Source organism: Impatiens glandulifera, chromosome 1 (genome assembly GCF_907164915.1).
Source record: "Impatiens glandulifera chromosome 1, dImpGla2.1, whole genome shotgun sequence".
NCBI classification, from domain to species: Eukaryota; Viridiplantae; Streptophyta; class Magnoliopsida; order Ericales; family Balsaminaceae; genus Impatiens; species Impatiens glandulifera.
In genome coordinates, this window is record NC_061862.1 from 78,818,456 (window position 1) to 78,832,688 (window position 14,233).

At 31.6% G+C, this 14,233-nt stretch overlaps 4 protein-coding genes across 5 annotated transcripts; 1 reads left to right on the forward strand and 3 right to left on the reverse strand.

Annotated features, from left to right (window-relative positions):
* Positions 1–719: 719 nt before the first annotated feature.
* On the reverse strand, positions 720–3,411 carry LOC124921749 (patatin-like phospholipase domain-containing protein 4). Of its 2 annotated transcripts, XM_047462446.1 has the most exons (7): positions 2,757–3,409; positions 2,536–2,679; positions 1,770–1,842; positions 1,574–1,679; positions 1,393–1,489; positions 1,210–1,305; positions 720–1,128 (listed from the first exon to the last, which is right to left on the reverse strand). In XM_047462446.1, exons 1-7 carry the CDS (start codon positions 3,297–3,299, stop codon positions 970–972), a joined length of 1,218 nt encoding a protein of 405 aa, XP_047318402.1. In that variant the 5' UTR covers positions 3,300–3,409; the 3' UTR covers positions 720–969. The 2 variants fall into 2 exon arrangements, with proteins under 2 accessions (XP_047318402.1, XP_047318401.1); XM_047462445.1 differs by having other exon boundaries at positions 1,210–1,489; positions 2,757–3,411.
* A 752-nt stretch (positions 3,412–4,163) lies between these two features.
* LOC124933519 (basic blue protein-like) lies at positions 4,164–4,623 on the reverse strand. Its single transcript, XM_047473937.1, has 2 exons — positions 4,446–4,623; positions 4,164–4,363 (listed from the first exon to the last, which is right to left on the reverse strand). The coding sequence occupies exons 1-2, from the start codon at positions 4,621–4,623 to the stop codon at positions 4,164–4,166; spliced, it is 378 nt and encodes a 125-aa protein (XP_047329893.1).
* Positions 4,624–9,267: 4,644 nt separating this feature from the next.
* LOC124921750 (transmembrane protein 87B-like) lies at positions 9,268–11,523 on the forward strand. The gene is made up of 5 exons (XM_047462447.1): positions 9,268–9,592; positions 9,750–10,674; positions 10,749–10,844; positions 10,931–11,067; positions 11,193–11,523. The coding sequence occupies exons 1-5, from the start codon at positions 9,363–9,365 to the stop codon at positions 11,347–11,349; spliced, it is 1,545 nt and encodes a 514-aa protein (XP_047318403.1). The 5' UTR covers positions 9,268–9,362; the 3' UTR covers positions 11,350–11,523.
* A 572-nt stretch (positions 11,524–12,095) lies between these two features.
* LOC124921751 (mRNA turnover protein 4 homolog) lies at positions 12,096–13,700 on the reverse strand. The gene is made up of 8 exons (XM_047462448.1): positions 13,568–13,700; positions 13,295–13,460; positions 13,120–13,210; positions 12,975–13,033; positions 12,839–12,899; positions 12,655–12,745; positions 12,500–12,576; positions 12,096–12,397 (listed from the first exon to the last, which is right to left on the reverse strand). Exons 1-8 carry the CDS (start codon positions 13,593–13,595, stop codon positions 12,281–12,283), a joined length of 690 nt encoding a protein of 229 aa, XP_047318404.1. The 5' UTR covers positions 13,596–13,700; the 3' UTR covers positions 12,096–12,280.
* Positions 13,701–14,233: the final 533 nt, after the last annotated feature.

Here is a 14,233-nt window from a genome sequence, read left to right on the forward strand (position 1 = left end):
TTGGATCACTTTCAAAATATGAACATCCTATTTTGAATTGTACAATTTGAAGTGGAACTTTAACATTTTTATATGTGATAAAAGAATAAAAAATAATAGATTCATATTTCTTAATATCATGTTATAGTTAAAGTCACTTACAACCGTAAAGAGGACTTTGAGGGGTGGAGAGGTCTTTTAGTGCTCGTCGTACCATATGATTGGTGTACTAGACTGATCGAGACTCGACTTTTCAAATCTGGGACATGCATCCGGCCCGAATTCTCGGTGTCGAGAACTCTATTTTCTTTATCCAATTCCGTCTTACCAAACAAGAATGACTTCTTACCAAGTGGATGGAGCGCGTGGAAAGCCGCATAGGTCCAGCAATAAAGAATGAATATATATATATATGGCACAAGACGAATCCGGTCATTGTGATCAGGTGTTTTCATGTCTCACCCTATGTCCGATTTGTCTTTAATCCTATTTGCGAGTCAAAATTCAAGTATCAAAAAAAAATAAAAATAAAAAGGAAGAAAAAAAACTCCTAAATTCAAGACCAAATAACAATTTGTTCAAAAATATTTTATATGAAATTAAGTTTAGAAGTAGTTTATTCACAATTTCTTGTGTAAATAAAAAAAATCCAAATTAGACAATATTTAGAAATAAGTATCACAAATTCATAAAATAAATATAACCCACACATTTATTGATCCCAGTCAAAATTAGTAAAAAGAAAATGATAGTTTTCAAATAAACCCATTATTGTTCAACATGGAACAAAATCTTATTGCTAGAAATTCCAATATAAATTTGTCAACAAATATTCAATTAATTTTGCTTCCTATATCATTGGTGCATTAAGATCACTATTACATAATATTGCTCTCTATACTAATTACATTATAATACAAGTTGACCCAAATACCCTGAACATCCAATGTACATCTTTTCCTAAAAAAAATCACCCAATCCCTCCCAAATTTAGGGACTGTGGTCTTTTACATTATTGTCCCTGTATTCGTCTTGTAAAATTTCCTCCACTGGGTTTTGCTTGCCCCAAACAGCTGCATCGTCGTACCCAAATTGGAATAGCTTGTCCAAAATCTCATCTTTGGCTGGTTCAATTGCCCAATTGAAGAGCTAAAACAACAATTAAGAGTTCATTTACAATCAAATATGAGAACATATTGTTCAAGTGGGATCTAAATCGAGTCATTCTACCTCTCGGGGACTGGCACAGGTTTGAGGGTTGCAGTCAGGACTAATCCCGATACCTTTCAATCCCAACCTACTGGCTGGAAAAGCGCATACACGAACCTGATATAGAATAAAAAGGTGACAAAGATCGTGAAAAAAAAACTTTTGTTTATAATGTTTGGAAACAATGAACATAAAATTGTGTACTGTCTGTGCAGCCGATGTAGGTGGCATGAACAATGTTAGGCCTCCATCTACACATAACCGGTTTCGGAACATTGTTGCTGGGCGTGGTGCTAGATATCTGGGGTGAAGCAAAAAGTAAAGAAAATTATTCGAAAAATTCGTTTCATTTTAAACAATTCAAACAAATAGATATTAGACATGCCCTGGAATGAAAGAAGATGTAAAGACTGCATTGATCATATCTTCCTTTGAATCAAACTGATCAATCAATAGGCCTCTAGGCCTCCACAGGATCTGTGTTATTGCAACTGAAATATAACCAAACGCATCACAAACAATTTGACGAAATAATTTTTTTAATAATAATATGATGGAGAAGAAAGTAACTGCGGTCTCACCACGAACACGCCCATTTGATCTTATGTGAACATCATCGGGTAGAAATTTGTCTAGAATATCCCTTAAAACAGCCTACAAAGAAATTTTCACATCCATATGAGAAATCTGGCAGAAATAGTGTTTCCATATGATGGAGTCAAAGGGCATTTCAGATGATCCTCTTTAGAAATGCCCACAATCATATGATCAATCGGTTGAGGAAAAAAAAACATTTTTCAAAAATAATTTGTTTTCTCATCCTATTGTGGATCTAGAATGGGATCACATTCTGAAATTCATTGGCTGTCTTTATGTGAGCTCTGGATCCAGAAACAAAAGTATCCCACAACTATATGATCAACCAATGTGCCTATTTAGAAATGCCCACAATCATATGATCAACCAGATGAGGGAAAAAAACATTTTCAAATAATCTGATTTCATTGACAGTTTCTATGTGGGTTCTGGATCCAGAAACAAAAGTGTCCCACAAGAATATGATCAACCAATGAGCCTATTTAGAAATACCCACAATCATATGATTAACCAAATGAAGAAAAAAAAAACATTTTTCAAATAATCTTGATTTCATTGACAGTTTCTATGTGAGATCTAGATCCAGAAACAAAACTGCCCCACAATCATGAGGGATCCATATGAGGATCTTGAACAATCCATATGATTTCATAGCCGTTTTTCAAATAGTCTCATGAACTTGAACCTTCTTCTTGATGAACAAATGGTGTTATTATACAGATGACAGATAAACAGTAAACAAGATAATACCCCTAGACGAAAAGCAGTTCCTTTTTGCCTGCAATCTTCAGCCAATATTTTGGTAGCTTCTAAAGCTTCATGCATACTAGCTCCAGAAGCAATTACAGCACAAACAATGGCTCCAGCAGATGCACCGGCCAAAGGTGTTGTTTCCTGTATCAATCACAGTTACAGACATTATATATCAAGATTTCCATGTTTGAGAAGAAAAATGGGCAAGAAATTGAAACCTTAATGTAACCCTTTTCAATCAAATACTGAGCAGCACCAAGATGATAAGGAAATAAAAGACCGGCAGCAGAAAAGCTAAAACCAGGGCTAGTCACTGCCTTTCTTCCTCTTTCAGCTTCTACATCTCTCAAACTTTGTTCCCAAACAACCTCCGGTTCAACCGGGTCCTCTACGACGGCAGCAATCCCTTCTTTCCTACGTCTCCAGAAATACGACTGTTTCGACTCATCCGCGGTCAAAGACTTGGAATTGTCGCTGTCGCTGTCGGGCAATCGCTTTCGGCCACGAATAATCCGCGACGCGAAGCCGATGAAAAGTTCTCCTGTCACAACGGCGAACGATTTCTTCTCTGGAGGCGGCGGCAGTGGCGGCGGTGGAAGAGAGGTGAAAGCGGGATTCTCCTTGTTGGAAGAATTTGCGGAGAAATTGAGAAGTGGGTTTCGAATAGGGAGACAGATATTTGGGTTACGAGTAGGGTTGGTGTTTATGGAACGGAAAGGACGAGGATTGGAGAGTAAGAGTGATGAAAGAGACGACGCCATTGAAGAAAAGAGAGAATCTTTCGAGTTCTTGAATCTTTCTTATACATGTCAAAGATAAATAATCATGAATTACAGCAAATATCTTCCTTAATTTGGCTATGTCGATTGCCGATTGCCGGAGAGAGAGAGAGAGAAATGGGGCCCCGCCGCCTAACTATGCATCAGGAAAATATTATTTTGGGTAATGAAATTTAATTTAAAGCTCGTTTTGCATCCTTAACTTATTTTTTAAGTGTTTTAAACCTTTTTAATTTTTAATTCAAATTAATACTAGTGTTTGCCTTACTTTTATCATTTGGGTTGTTTTGTAATTTAATTTTATGAAAAAAAATATATCATTTTGGTTGTTTTTTACTTTAAATGGAATGATATTTGATATATTAGAATTAAAGAGGAAATGAAACAATGTTGAATTTGTTTGGGCTATCAAATCCATATATTTGAAAGGGTTTTGAACTCTCATATTTCCTTATATTTAGTTTGATTGTTTTAAATAAATCATTTTAATTGTTAAATATGTAATTCACTAATACAAATATTTTTATTTTACTTTTATAAAATTTAAATTTAAAATAATAAATATTTTTAATAATTTAACTTAAATAATTAAGTAATCTTTAAATTTTGGTCCCTCTTGGTTAATTGAATTTGAGAGCTTAGTAAGTCCTTTATTTGGTTTAAATATGTATTACAATAATTTTCAAAATTAAGAAATGGTTTGTGGAAGCCATACAAGTAATTAAAAGTGATTTCAATAAATATGACTTTTTTAAAATAAAATAAAAAAAAATCTTAACTCTCCCACTAAAGAGGAATATAGAGAGAGAATGAGAGAATCCATTTATTATCCAAACAATTTAACACTTAGAGTCCAATAACAGCAATCTTCATGTTAGATTCACAATGGCCAGGAAAAGAGCAAATAAAATAATTTGGTCCCTTGACAAGAGTAATGAGTTCATTCCCAGAAGTGTAGAGTTTAGAGCCAATAGATGGGTTACACGTGTCATATTCATCCTGATTCACACCCACCACATTGTGATACATTGGATTGTAATTGAAAGCTGCCAAACATGACAATGAGATAACATAAAACTAATTTTTAGATTAGAAAAAAAATAAAGTATTGATAATTAAGTTGTTTACCAAGAACATCTCCAGCTTGAAAACTCTTTCCTTTCGGCCAATCCACCACGTCGAAGGCCCAACCGTTTTCTTCACCCACCATATGAGTGGTTGCACAAGCGATATCGGATCTCATCAATAGGTATGCAAATAGAGTTGTTACGATCACAAATGCATTGTCTCTTCCCCGACTCAACATTTTTTCAAGTAGTTACAAAATGGTTGTTATTGAGGAGAAAAGAAGATTTTCTAATATTCATTAATGTATGTTTGAGGAACTCATTTGCTGAAGTATTCTATATATTATGATCAATTGCAATATTGTCTCTTACTTGATCCACCCTCTTTTTATTTCTTGGATTATTTTAAATAATAAGTAAAGGTTTGTTAATATTGTTGTTACTAAATAGGTGAGAAAATATAGGAGAAAGCAAGATTCAACACTTATGCTTGAGTGGTTAGTTAGGGAAGAATGCAGTTTGTGTGATATTCCTTAAGGGGTTTAACTTGTAAAATCTTAATATTTCAAACCTTAATCCAAAAAATATATTACATTATTTATGTGTTAATTGTATATTTATCTTTATACTTAATATGTATATTTATTAAATAACTAATGATTATATTTTTTATTCTTAAATTTGTAATCAAGTAAAATAACTTTGAAATACCATTTCAAAGTGTATTACATTTGAATAGGGACGGATCTATGTAGGATAGCCCACTCCGTGAAAAAGAAATTACGATAAAAATGTAATATTACCTAATAATTTTTAAAAAAAAATCAATATAATTTACTATTTTACTTGTCTAACTATTTAAAAAATGGTAAAACATACATTTATTTACTCATTTAATCCAAAATTTTCTCGTTATTTATTTAAACCTATTATAATTTTTTTTTTCAAGCTCATACTACCTTCGAATCTGAGTAGTCTCTGTATTTGAGTGTATTGATATGTAATCATTTCTCCATTTGGAATATTGTTGGCCACAATATAATTTGTGTAATTGTGGATTGAATTGTCCTTGATATATACTTATAATTTTTCAAGATATAAATCACTAATGTAGTTTAAGTGACAAAAGTGATTCTTAAGACTTAAAAGATCAAATGTCATCACTTCGATTCTCACTTAAAACATGTTAAATGTAAATAAGAGTAAAAAAAATTATAATTCAATATTTATGTTGAAACTTGTTTATCTTTTTATTAATATTGAATATGATAAAGAGTTATTTTTGATAGAGAGCATCTTCAATGGTAATACATTCGCATACTCAAACCCATTTTCTCTTCCAACCTAACACCAAACTTAAACCCAAAATGCGTATTCATCATTTTCTCTCTCAAAACAACCCAAATATGTGTTTACACCGTTTATTACGCATAATTGAATTGAAAATTCAAAAAAAATCCTAGTTTATTAATGTTTTAATTTGGATATTTAACTTTTTATATAATTTATTCTTAACATTTATTTTGGTTCTTTAATTTTTAATTTAATTAAATTTTATATCTAATTTTGTATATAATTTATTTATATGTTTAATTTGTTGTTTTATCTTATATATTTATACCATAATTAAAAATACATTTCTTACAATACTTAAAAATAAAAATTACATTTTCCACACTAATTAAAAATACAACATAGATAAAAAAAAATTAACGATAATCAATACAAATATGATTAATAATCTGGTAATTAGAATCATTTCCTCGTTTTTATTATTTTGTTATGTATATAAGTTTTCTTTAATTAGTGTATTTAAAAAAGTATTGAGGTTTAATTTGTAAAGTTAATAAATATATAAGTAGTTATTGAAAATTATAAAAAGTTTGTATAAAAAGGAATATTCTTACAATATTCTTTTAAGTTTGAAAATGGGTTTTAGGATTAAAATTGAATTACTATTTGATGTGACATTTTTACTACATTTTGAGTTTAAGAATATAGGTAAAGATTGAAGATGGTCTAACTGAACTAAAGAATTTATTATTATTAAATCTTCGTGTTCAAAGTCTAATTTAAATCACCAAATTCATATAAAATGATATGGCAATGAGTTATTGTGTAAATTTTCTCTTATATTAGCCAAATTAGGAAAAACTTGCTCAAACACTCTAGTTTTGTATAAATTTTCTATTTAAAAGAATATTATAAATTTTAGTTAGTATTTGATTTAAGATGATTGAATTGTTAAAAAATAATGTTTATATCACTTTCTAGCTGACCTCAGTAGCCCATACACCCACTAGAGTAGAATACTAACGGTAAATTTTGATACCCAAGCCTTCTTACTTCCTTACAATATAGCATAGGCCAGTGGTTGGAAATCCCCTTGTTTGGTCTTTCCTTAAAATAAATTAAATATTTAATCTAATATTAATTTATATAAAATATCTTTAATTATATATATTAATAATATAGGTCAGTGGTTGGAAATCCCCTTGTTTGGTCTTTCCAAATCTAAGTTTCTTCCTCTCAGTTCATATTGATCTTTTATCCATTAGTTTATTGTCATTCCATGACAATATTGGAAATAGTTGGTGATAAGGTCGTTTGTATTGTGCATTCAACAACCATATTCAATCTATTAGATCATTTACTTTTAAATAAAGTAATGATATTTGACCAAGATTAATTACCAATAGAAATGTCAACAATATGTAAAAATAGGTCTTTTGATTTTTCTTTCATTTGTCGCAGAAATCAACCAATTCTTTAATAGTGAACTGACACTAGTTTAACTTTCGAATATCATTATCAATCATTAAATATTTTAGGATTTTAAACCTATAGTACGAAAATTGGGTTAGAAGTGTATATATATGTATGATGTTTTAGAATGTCAGTTTTGAAATTAACTGTATACATGGATTGCTGATTTTGTGAGGTCTATAGAAAGTTGTTAACACTATAGACTACAAAGTATATCTTAAACTTATTGTTAGCTCCTTGGTTCTTTATGATCGTTTGTGGCATTACATTTATGTTGGGAGTGTCACTGTTCTAGAGGATTCCCCATCTTCTCCTATACTTCATCAACACTTGTTCGTGTTCGTATTCGGGTCTTATGAGTCGTTTCCAATTGACTCAATGATTTGCATCTCTCCTCTAAGGATGTCCAGTACGCACGGGACATCTTCTTCATCTATTTGAACTTCGTAGTCATTATATAGAATGAGCGCACTTCTCATACAGTTGAATTAGCTGACGATATGTCGAGAGAATTGTAAAGGCATTTTGAGATTCAAAGTGACAGAAGCCCACCAAAGCATATGACCATCACGGTCTCTTTTTGTTCGTCCGATAGTTGTCGAACGAGATTGTAAATGCCCATTGGCGAGGTTCTCGTCAAGATGTTGTTACATAACTTTCATGCTTTTGGGGGAGTTATACACCCTTCAGATTCAACAACAGTCGTGGTTAGTAGTGTCCATGTTGTCGAGGATCCACGACTCTTTTGATATACTATAAAAAAAAATCAAAAAAAAAATCGTTAAACATGTCTCTATAAAGCGCTTAGCATTGCTCGGTAAAGCGTTAAACATGGCTCATTTAAGCGCTAAACATGGATCTATTTAGCGCTTAACATGCCCTTCATAACTACAATTTCAAATTTTTTGACATAATCCAGTCTGCTGAAGCGTTTAACATGGTTCAATTAAGCGATAACTGTTTAGCACTTAACATGGACTTCAGAACTGCAATTTCAATTTTTTTACCTAAAATCAGTATGTTGAAGCACTTAACATAACTCAGTTAAGTGTTAAACATGACTCTATTTAGCGCTTAAAATGACCTTCAAAACAGCAATTTCAAATTATTTTTTACAGAAAATTAGTCTACTAAAACGCTTAACATGATTTAGTTAAGCGATAAACATGACTCTGCTTAGCGCTTAACATAGCCTTTAGAATTTTAATTTGAAGTTTTTTTTATAGAAATCCAGATTGTTGATAACATGACTCAGTTAAGCGCTAAACATGGCTCAACAAAACGCTAAACATGCATATGTTTAGCGCTTAACATGGCTCAACAAAACGCTAAACATGCATCTGTTTAGAGCTTAACATGACCTTTAAAACTGCAATTTCAAATGTTTAACATGACAAGCACTTCAAATGGTATAAAATTTTGAACATAAGAAGAGTTTTAACATAAAAACCGTTTTAACTAAAATTTCAAATAATGTTCGTTTAAATTTGATTTACATTAGTAATTTTAACATCATAATGGGATCAACATAAATTTCAAAACATATTGGTATAAATCTTGATTTAAATACATATAATTTACCGATACAAAACTAAAAAGATAGAACATAAATCTTGTTTCAACACATAACAGTTACTCGAAATATAAATATTGGTTTTACACATCTAACAACTAAAAAGCTAAAGCATCTACAACATAAACAAAAAAAGTGAAAAAACTTAAAAATAAGTTACCTTTGAAATTTTTCGACCGACGTGTTGAAGGTTTACTATTTTCGAACGCCAAAAGATAAAGAAACAAATATTTCTGAAAGACCATAAAAGCGAAAAAACAGATAAACGGTGAACTAAGGTTTCGTGGAAAAAGAATAGACGAAGAGAACAGTGAACTATACGGTCGAGTTTTCTCTGCAAACTTGCTCATTTCAAGACAAATGAAAACCGCGAAAGAAAAAAAATACGAAGAGACGGAAAATAATAAATAAAGACCCCAACTTAGTGTGTATATTCGTTTTTTTTTTATTTTGTTCCCAAATTCGTTGCCCCATTCATTTGTTCATTTTTCTTTGAAAATAAATGAATTTCAATATGTTTGTAAAAAAGGGCGCGTCTACTCAACACCGATAGATCGGATTTCTCTCACATTCTCACACAACCGTCGTCGGCCACCAAATTCCGACTAATTCGCCGATCTCCAACGAAATCTACATGCAATGGAGTTCGCCTTTGACTCATTCGTTTGCTTCTTCACTGCCGCTTTTCTTTTCTCTCTTGCTGGATCTACAGATGCCTCCATTCATTTCTACAACCGAGATCCATTCAGGGAAGTCGGCAATGCCTTTCTTCTTTCCGGTGGAAGCGAAGGAGTCGTCCTTTCTCGCATTACCTCTCCTCTTGATCAATCCCCCGCTACCTCCGTCCAGGATGGCCGTTCTTATATCAGGTAAACTTATTCTTCCACTTTCTCTATAAATTTACACTCGCCCACAGAAAAAAAATAGGTTTTTGTTTGATTTTTCAGTTCAATTTATCGTGATTGCAGTAAGATGTGATTTTTGTATTAGTTCTTCAATCTAACTACTGTAAACAAAAACTATTAGATTCGAGAATATCACATTCACGAGGAGAAAAGCGGCTGCAGATATGTCAGATACTACTGGTTTGATACAAGTTGTAATCTTTGAGTCTGCTGATCGTGATAATATTGGTGGTTCTGCTTACGGAGGGCAGAGATCTATCTGTTGCACATCTGATCTTGCTAAGCTTGAAGGATGTAAGCAAGGAGATGTTATCAGATTTCCTTCTGCAACTGATCTTAAATGGCCAATAGTCTTGGATGTTCAATTCAATGGAAATGAATTATCAACTAAAATGGAAAACAAAGAAGTTTTTGTCACGAAGACAGGTATGTATAATCTGTTTTTCATATCATGTGATCCGAAACTCAGTGAATTGACAATGAGTGGGCGAACGATATGGAAGAATCCAGACGGTTATTTACCTGCTCGAATGGCTCCTCTGATGAAATTCTACGTAGTTATGTGTATTGCATATGTGTTTCTCAGCATCATTTGGTTATTTCAGTATGTGAGATTTTGGAATGATATATTACAGATACAGCATTCGATTGCTGTTGTAATTGGCCTAGGGTTATTTGAGGTTATACTATGGTACTTTGAGTATGCACGTTTTGATAGTACAGGAATAAGACCAATGGGAATTACAACTTGGGTTGTGACAGTTGGAGCTATTAGGAAAACTCTGTCTCGGCTTCTTATACTGTCTGTTTCGATGGGGTTTGGTGTTGTTCGTCCTACACTCGGGGGGCTAACCACGAAGGTTTTGTTAATTGGAGTAACATATCTCATTGCTACTGAATTGCTGAATATTACTGAGTATGTGGGAACTATAAATGATGTAGCAGGAAGAGCTAGGGTTTTGCTAGTCCTTCCTGATGCATTTCTAGATGCGTTTTTGATACTTTGGATTTTCACTTCTCTTTCGAAGACACTTGAGCAGCTTCAGGTAGATAATTACTGAATGATTTTGTTTTATGTTCTCCTCTTTTGAAAACCTAATGTTGTGAGAGTCTTGTTTAGGCTAAAAGGAGTTTTGTTAAGTTGGAAATTTATAAGAAGTTCTCAAATGCATTGGCTGGAGCTGTTCTTCTTTCGGTTGTTTGGATAGGATACGAGGTTTGATTCTCTGGTGGAAATCATCTTCTTCCTTTTTTCCTTTTTTCGGTTGAATGAACATTATAATGATGGATTCATTCATGTAGGTTTACTTCAAGGCGACGGATCCATTCAATGAGAGGTGGGAAAGTGCATGGATTATTACTGCGTTTTGGGATGTGCTTGCATTTGCACTACTATGTGTTATATGCTATCTATGGTCTCCATCACAAAACTCTCAAAGGTATGGTTAAGAAATTAAAATTGCTGATTGAACAACTTAACCATCATTCTACAGACGATTTGACATTTTCTTAAGTGGGTATTTTTGTACGTTTAGAAAGAAACTCATTGTTTTTTTTCTTTCAGATATGCATATTCGTCGGAAATTGGAGAGGAGGATTTGGAAGGTGGTGAAGAGTCTCAAACTTTATGCAGTGGAAGAAGTAAAGGTGAAATTGGTTTGATCAAACAAGAGAACGCAGATGATTCAAGCTCGGAAGATGAAGAGGATAAGAGAGAATGATTATATTGAAAGAAATGTACAAACATAGTCTTCTTTTTCTTCTTCTTTGAAAACGCAAATGGGAGCAATTGCAGAAAAGAATGGTAAAAAAAGGTTTAAAATTCATCTGGTTTATAATTGACACATTTCATTTGTTTGTTTTTTCCTTTAAAGATAGTGAATTTTGTGTAAATCTTTTTTTGGGGCAAAGGTGAATAAAATCTATTGTATATTGCTGATACATTTGTCATTAATTTTGGTAGAAACTTATTTGAAAAGTGTTGTTCAATGATATCATTTTCTGGTAAATAAAAATGATCACAAATTTATGTACAAAAATAAATTGTGTGGCTGGTTGTATATTGATTTTTAAACTTAAATTGATTATAATTTGTTTTTTTGGTATATAATTATTTTTTAAATAATTATCTAGACTCAAATTATTTTTTATTTAGACCAAAATTTTATAATTCTAAAGCCAATCAGATTATATAATATTTGTAATTTATAATTTTATAAAGAATAAATTAAAAATAAAATAATAATTATTAAAAAAACTTTGTATAGATTTCTAAATGCTATATTAAGAATATTTCAATTTTAACTAACTCATAGTCTCATACCAACATATATTAAAAAAGAATAATGTTCAAAATAATGATATTTTTGTATAAATCAACTGATAACAATTGTATAAACTAATTAATAAAAACCACATTTAATGTAAGATAATAAAAACTCAATGAAAGAAGATAACTCAAACAAACAATAAAACACTTCAAAATTTTCCAACAATTAAATTCTGTTAACATAATATTAAAAATCCAACAAAAAATAAAATACCTCACAGAAGAAGTATAAAAGGGAGAGATTACAACTTTTTTCAACCTATTTCTTTTAGTTTTTCAAATACCTGATTAAGATACATCAAAATTCATAATCATCATCATACTTATGATGATTCATCATCAGATTGATCCAACAATTCCTTGTAAAGTTCAAATTCATCAGTCTTCCATCTGCATATCAAGTGTAGCTTGAAAGTCGCCATCTTAATCCCCAACAATCGCTACATTAAACAAAAGAAAAAGACCCAAATGTTAAACTATTCACAATCTCATCTTTATAAACTATAATAAAGAACATAATATTCATGGTGAAAATAACATACAAGAATACGAGACGTCTCCGGTGAAATTGGTTTTCCCGCCTCACAAACAACATGATCAGAGGTAAGCATAACATCACCTGTTAAGAACCCAAAACTAATAATTAGCAAGAGAAGATTCAGATTTATGTTCAGATAATTTATGAAAAAGAAAAGACCTTTTTCTAATTTAGTTGGCAACCCAAGTTTGCGCAATAATGGTTCCATTTCATGTGAAAACTGATCCAGATGACCCTCTTTAAGTTCCACCTTAAGAATGATAATCAATGAACAAATCAAGATATGGGTAATGTAAAAGACAATTAATTTACAAATTTCTTTGCCAGAAAATGTTTATAATACCTTCTCTAAAGCAAGGCCTCCGGTTCTTGCAAAGTCCAATTCTTCATAATCATTGAAAAGGCTGCACATGAAAACTAAGTGTTAAAACAATGTTATCAAATGGAGAAAACAAACAAGAGTACCAATAATATTATACCTTAGAACCTCTCCTTTAGGCAAATTAGTAAAACAAAGACCAGAATTTCCACGAAGAAGCTGAATGTATTCATCAAAAAAACAAATCAGCACAATGGAAACAATCAGTAAAAAGACACTTAAAATCGTAGGGCATATGGTTTAACCTTTGATAAATTGTAAATTCCAGGCTTTATCTCATCTGATACTGACCTACCAAGAGCAACCTGCATAACTTTATTTGATCCAAGGAAAAATCTGGCAACAAGTAACACAAATTCGGAATAAGCTCAAGAACAATGAAACTATGATGAGTTGATTCAAATGGAAAACTTATAATACCTGCTGGAAGATTTGAGTTTGTCTCTAAATTCTTTAAACTTGAGATTCCTCATGTTCTCGTAGGTGAAAACGTAAGCAGAATCATACTTATCAGCTGCTTCACGAATCGAATCTACAAAGGCTTCTTTGTGAACTCTCCCCTTCTTCTTTGTCTTAGATAAAGTCACTACATATCATAGACGATACTAATTAGATATCTAACACAGAATTTTCCGAATCATTACTTCAATTAAGCCAACATATAGAGATGTAAGAATGAATTAAGAAGCTTACCTTGTTTATTGCGTTTAGATTTCGGCATTTCGTATCGATGTTGAAGCTCTCTCTGTTTCTTTCTCTCTCTTTTTCACAAAGCGACTCAAACCAAAAACCCTACTAGGGTTCTACTGTGTCTCTACAGGTTTTGTAGTAGTTATTGGGCCGTTGAGTCTTCTTCAGTTCTTATGGACCGCTTCCTTTTCTACTTTGGCCCAATGTTTTTTATTAGCCCATAACTAAGAGAGAAATACAAAAGTTATTTCAAATATATATATTTCAAAATAATAATAAAAAAATGCTCTAGATAATGGGAATTAATATTGTATTCAGGATCATTTATTCATCACACGATTTATTTATTGATTTATTAATTAAAATATTAATATACATCTATTTAAAATAAATTATTATATTTTAAGTCTTTTTAATAAAAAAAAATCTATTTTTTCAAAATCACCACAGAGTTCTTCAATCTGAATCCTATCTGGTCGACTCAATTGTATTGAGTCTTCTTTTGGGTGTGACTTCATTTTTTGGATTCACCTTTTTCACAAGTCTACCTCATGACAGCATGAAAAGGCATTTCTTTCACTTTTTCATAGATGATTATGGAAATGAATCAAAAGAATTTATATCCTAACTTTTACACTAACTCATGGCAACAATAATTAGTTAATATTG

Coding starts and splice junctions, on each gene's coding strand:
- LOC124921749 (XM_047462445.1), bottom strand. CDS start 3,299: ATGGCGTCGTCTCTTTCATCACTCTTACTCTCCAATCCTCGTCCTTTC. Junction 1,843..2,535: donor GAACTGCTTTTCGTCTAGGG/GTATTATCTTGT, acceptor ATTTCTTTGTAG/GCTGTTTTAAGGGATATTCT. Junction 1,490..1,573: donor ACATCTTCTTTCATTCCAGG/GCATGTCTAATA, acceptor GCTTCACCCCAG/ATATCTAGCACCACGCCCAG.
- LOC124933519 (XM_047473937.1), bottom strand. CDS start 4,623: ATGTTGAGTCGGGGAAGAGACAATGCATTTGTGATCGTAACAACTCTA. Junction 4,364..4,445: donor TCAAGCTGGAGATGTTCTTG/GTAAACAACTTA, acceptor CATGTTTGGCAG/CTTTCAATTACAATCCAATG.
- LOC124921750 (XM_047462447.1), top strand. CDS start 9,363: ATGGAGTTCGCCTTTGACTCATTCGTTTGCTTCTTCACTGCCGCTTTT. Junction 10,675..10,748: donor AGACACTTGAGCAGCTTCAG/GTAGATAATTAC, acceptor AGTCTTGTTTAG/GCTAAAAGGAGTTTTGTTAA. Junction 10,845..10,930: donor TTGTTTGGATAGGATACGAG/GTTTGATTCTCT, acceptor TCATTCATGTAG/GTTTACTTCAAGGCGACGGA.
- LOC124921751 (XM_047462448.1), bottom strand. CDS start 13,595: ATGCCGAAATCTAAACGCAATAAACAAG. Junction 12,900..12,974: donor CCTAAAGGAGAGGTTCTAAG/GTATAATATTAT, acceptor TTTCATGTGCAG/CCTTTTCAATGATTATGAAG. Junction 12,398..12,499: donor CGGAGACGTCTCGTATTCTT/GTATGTTATTTT, acceptor TGTTTAATGTAG/CGATTGTTGGGGATTAAGAT.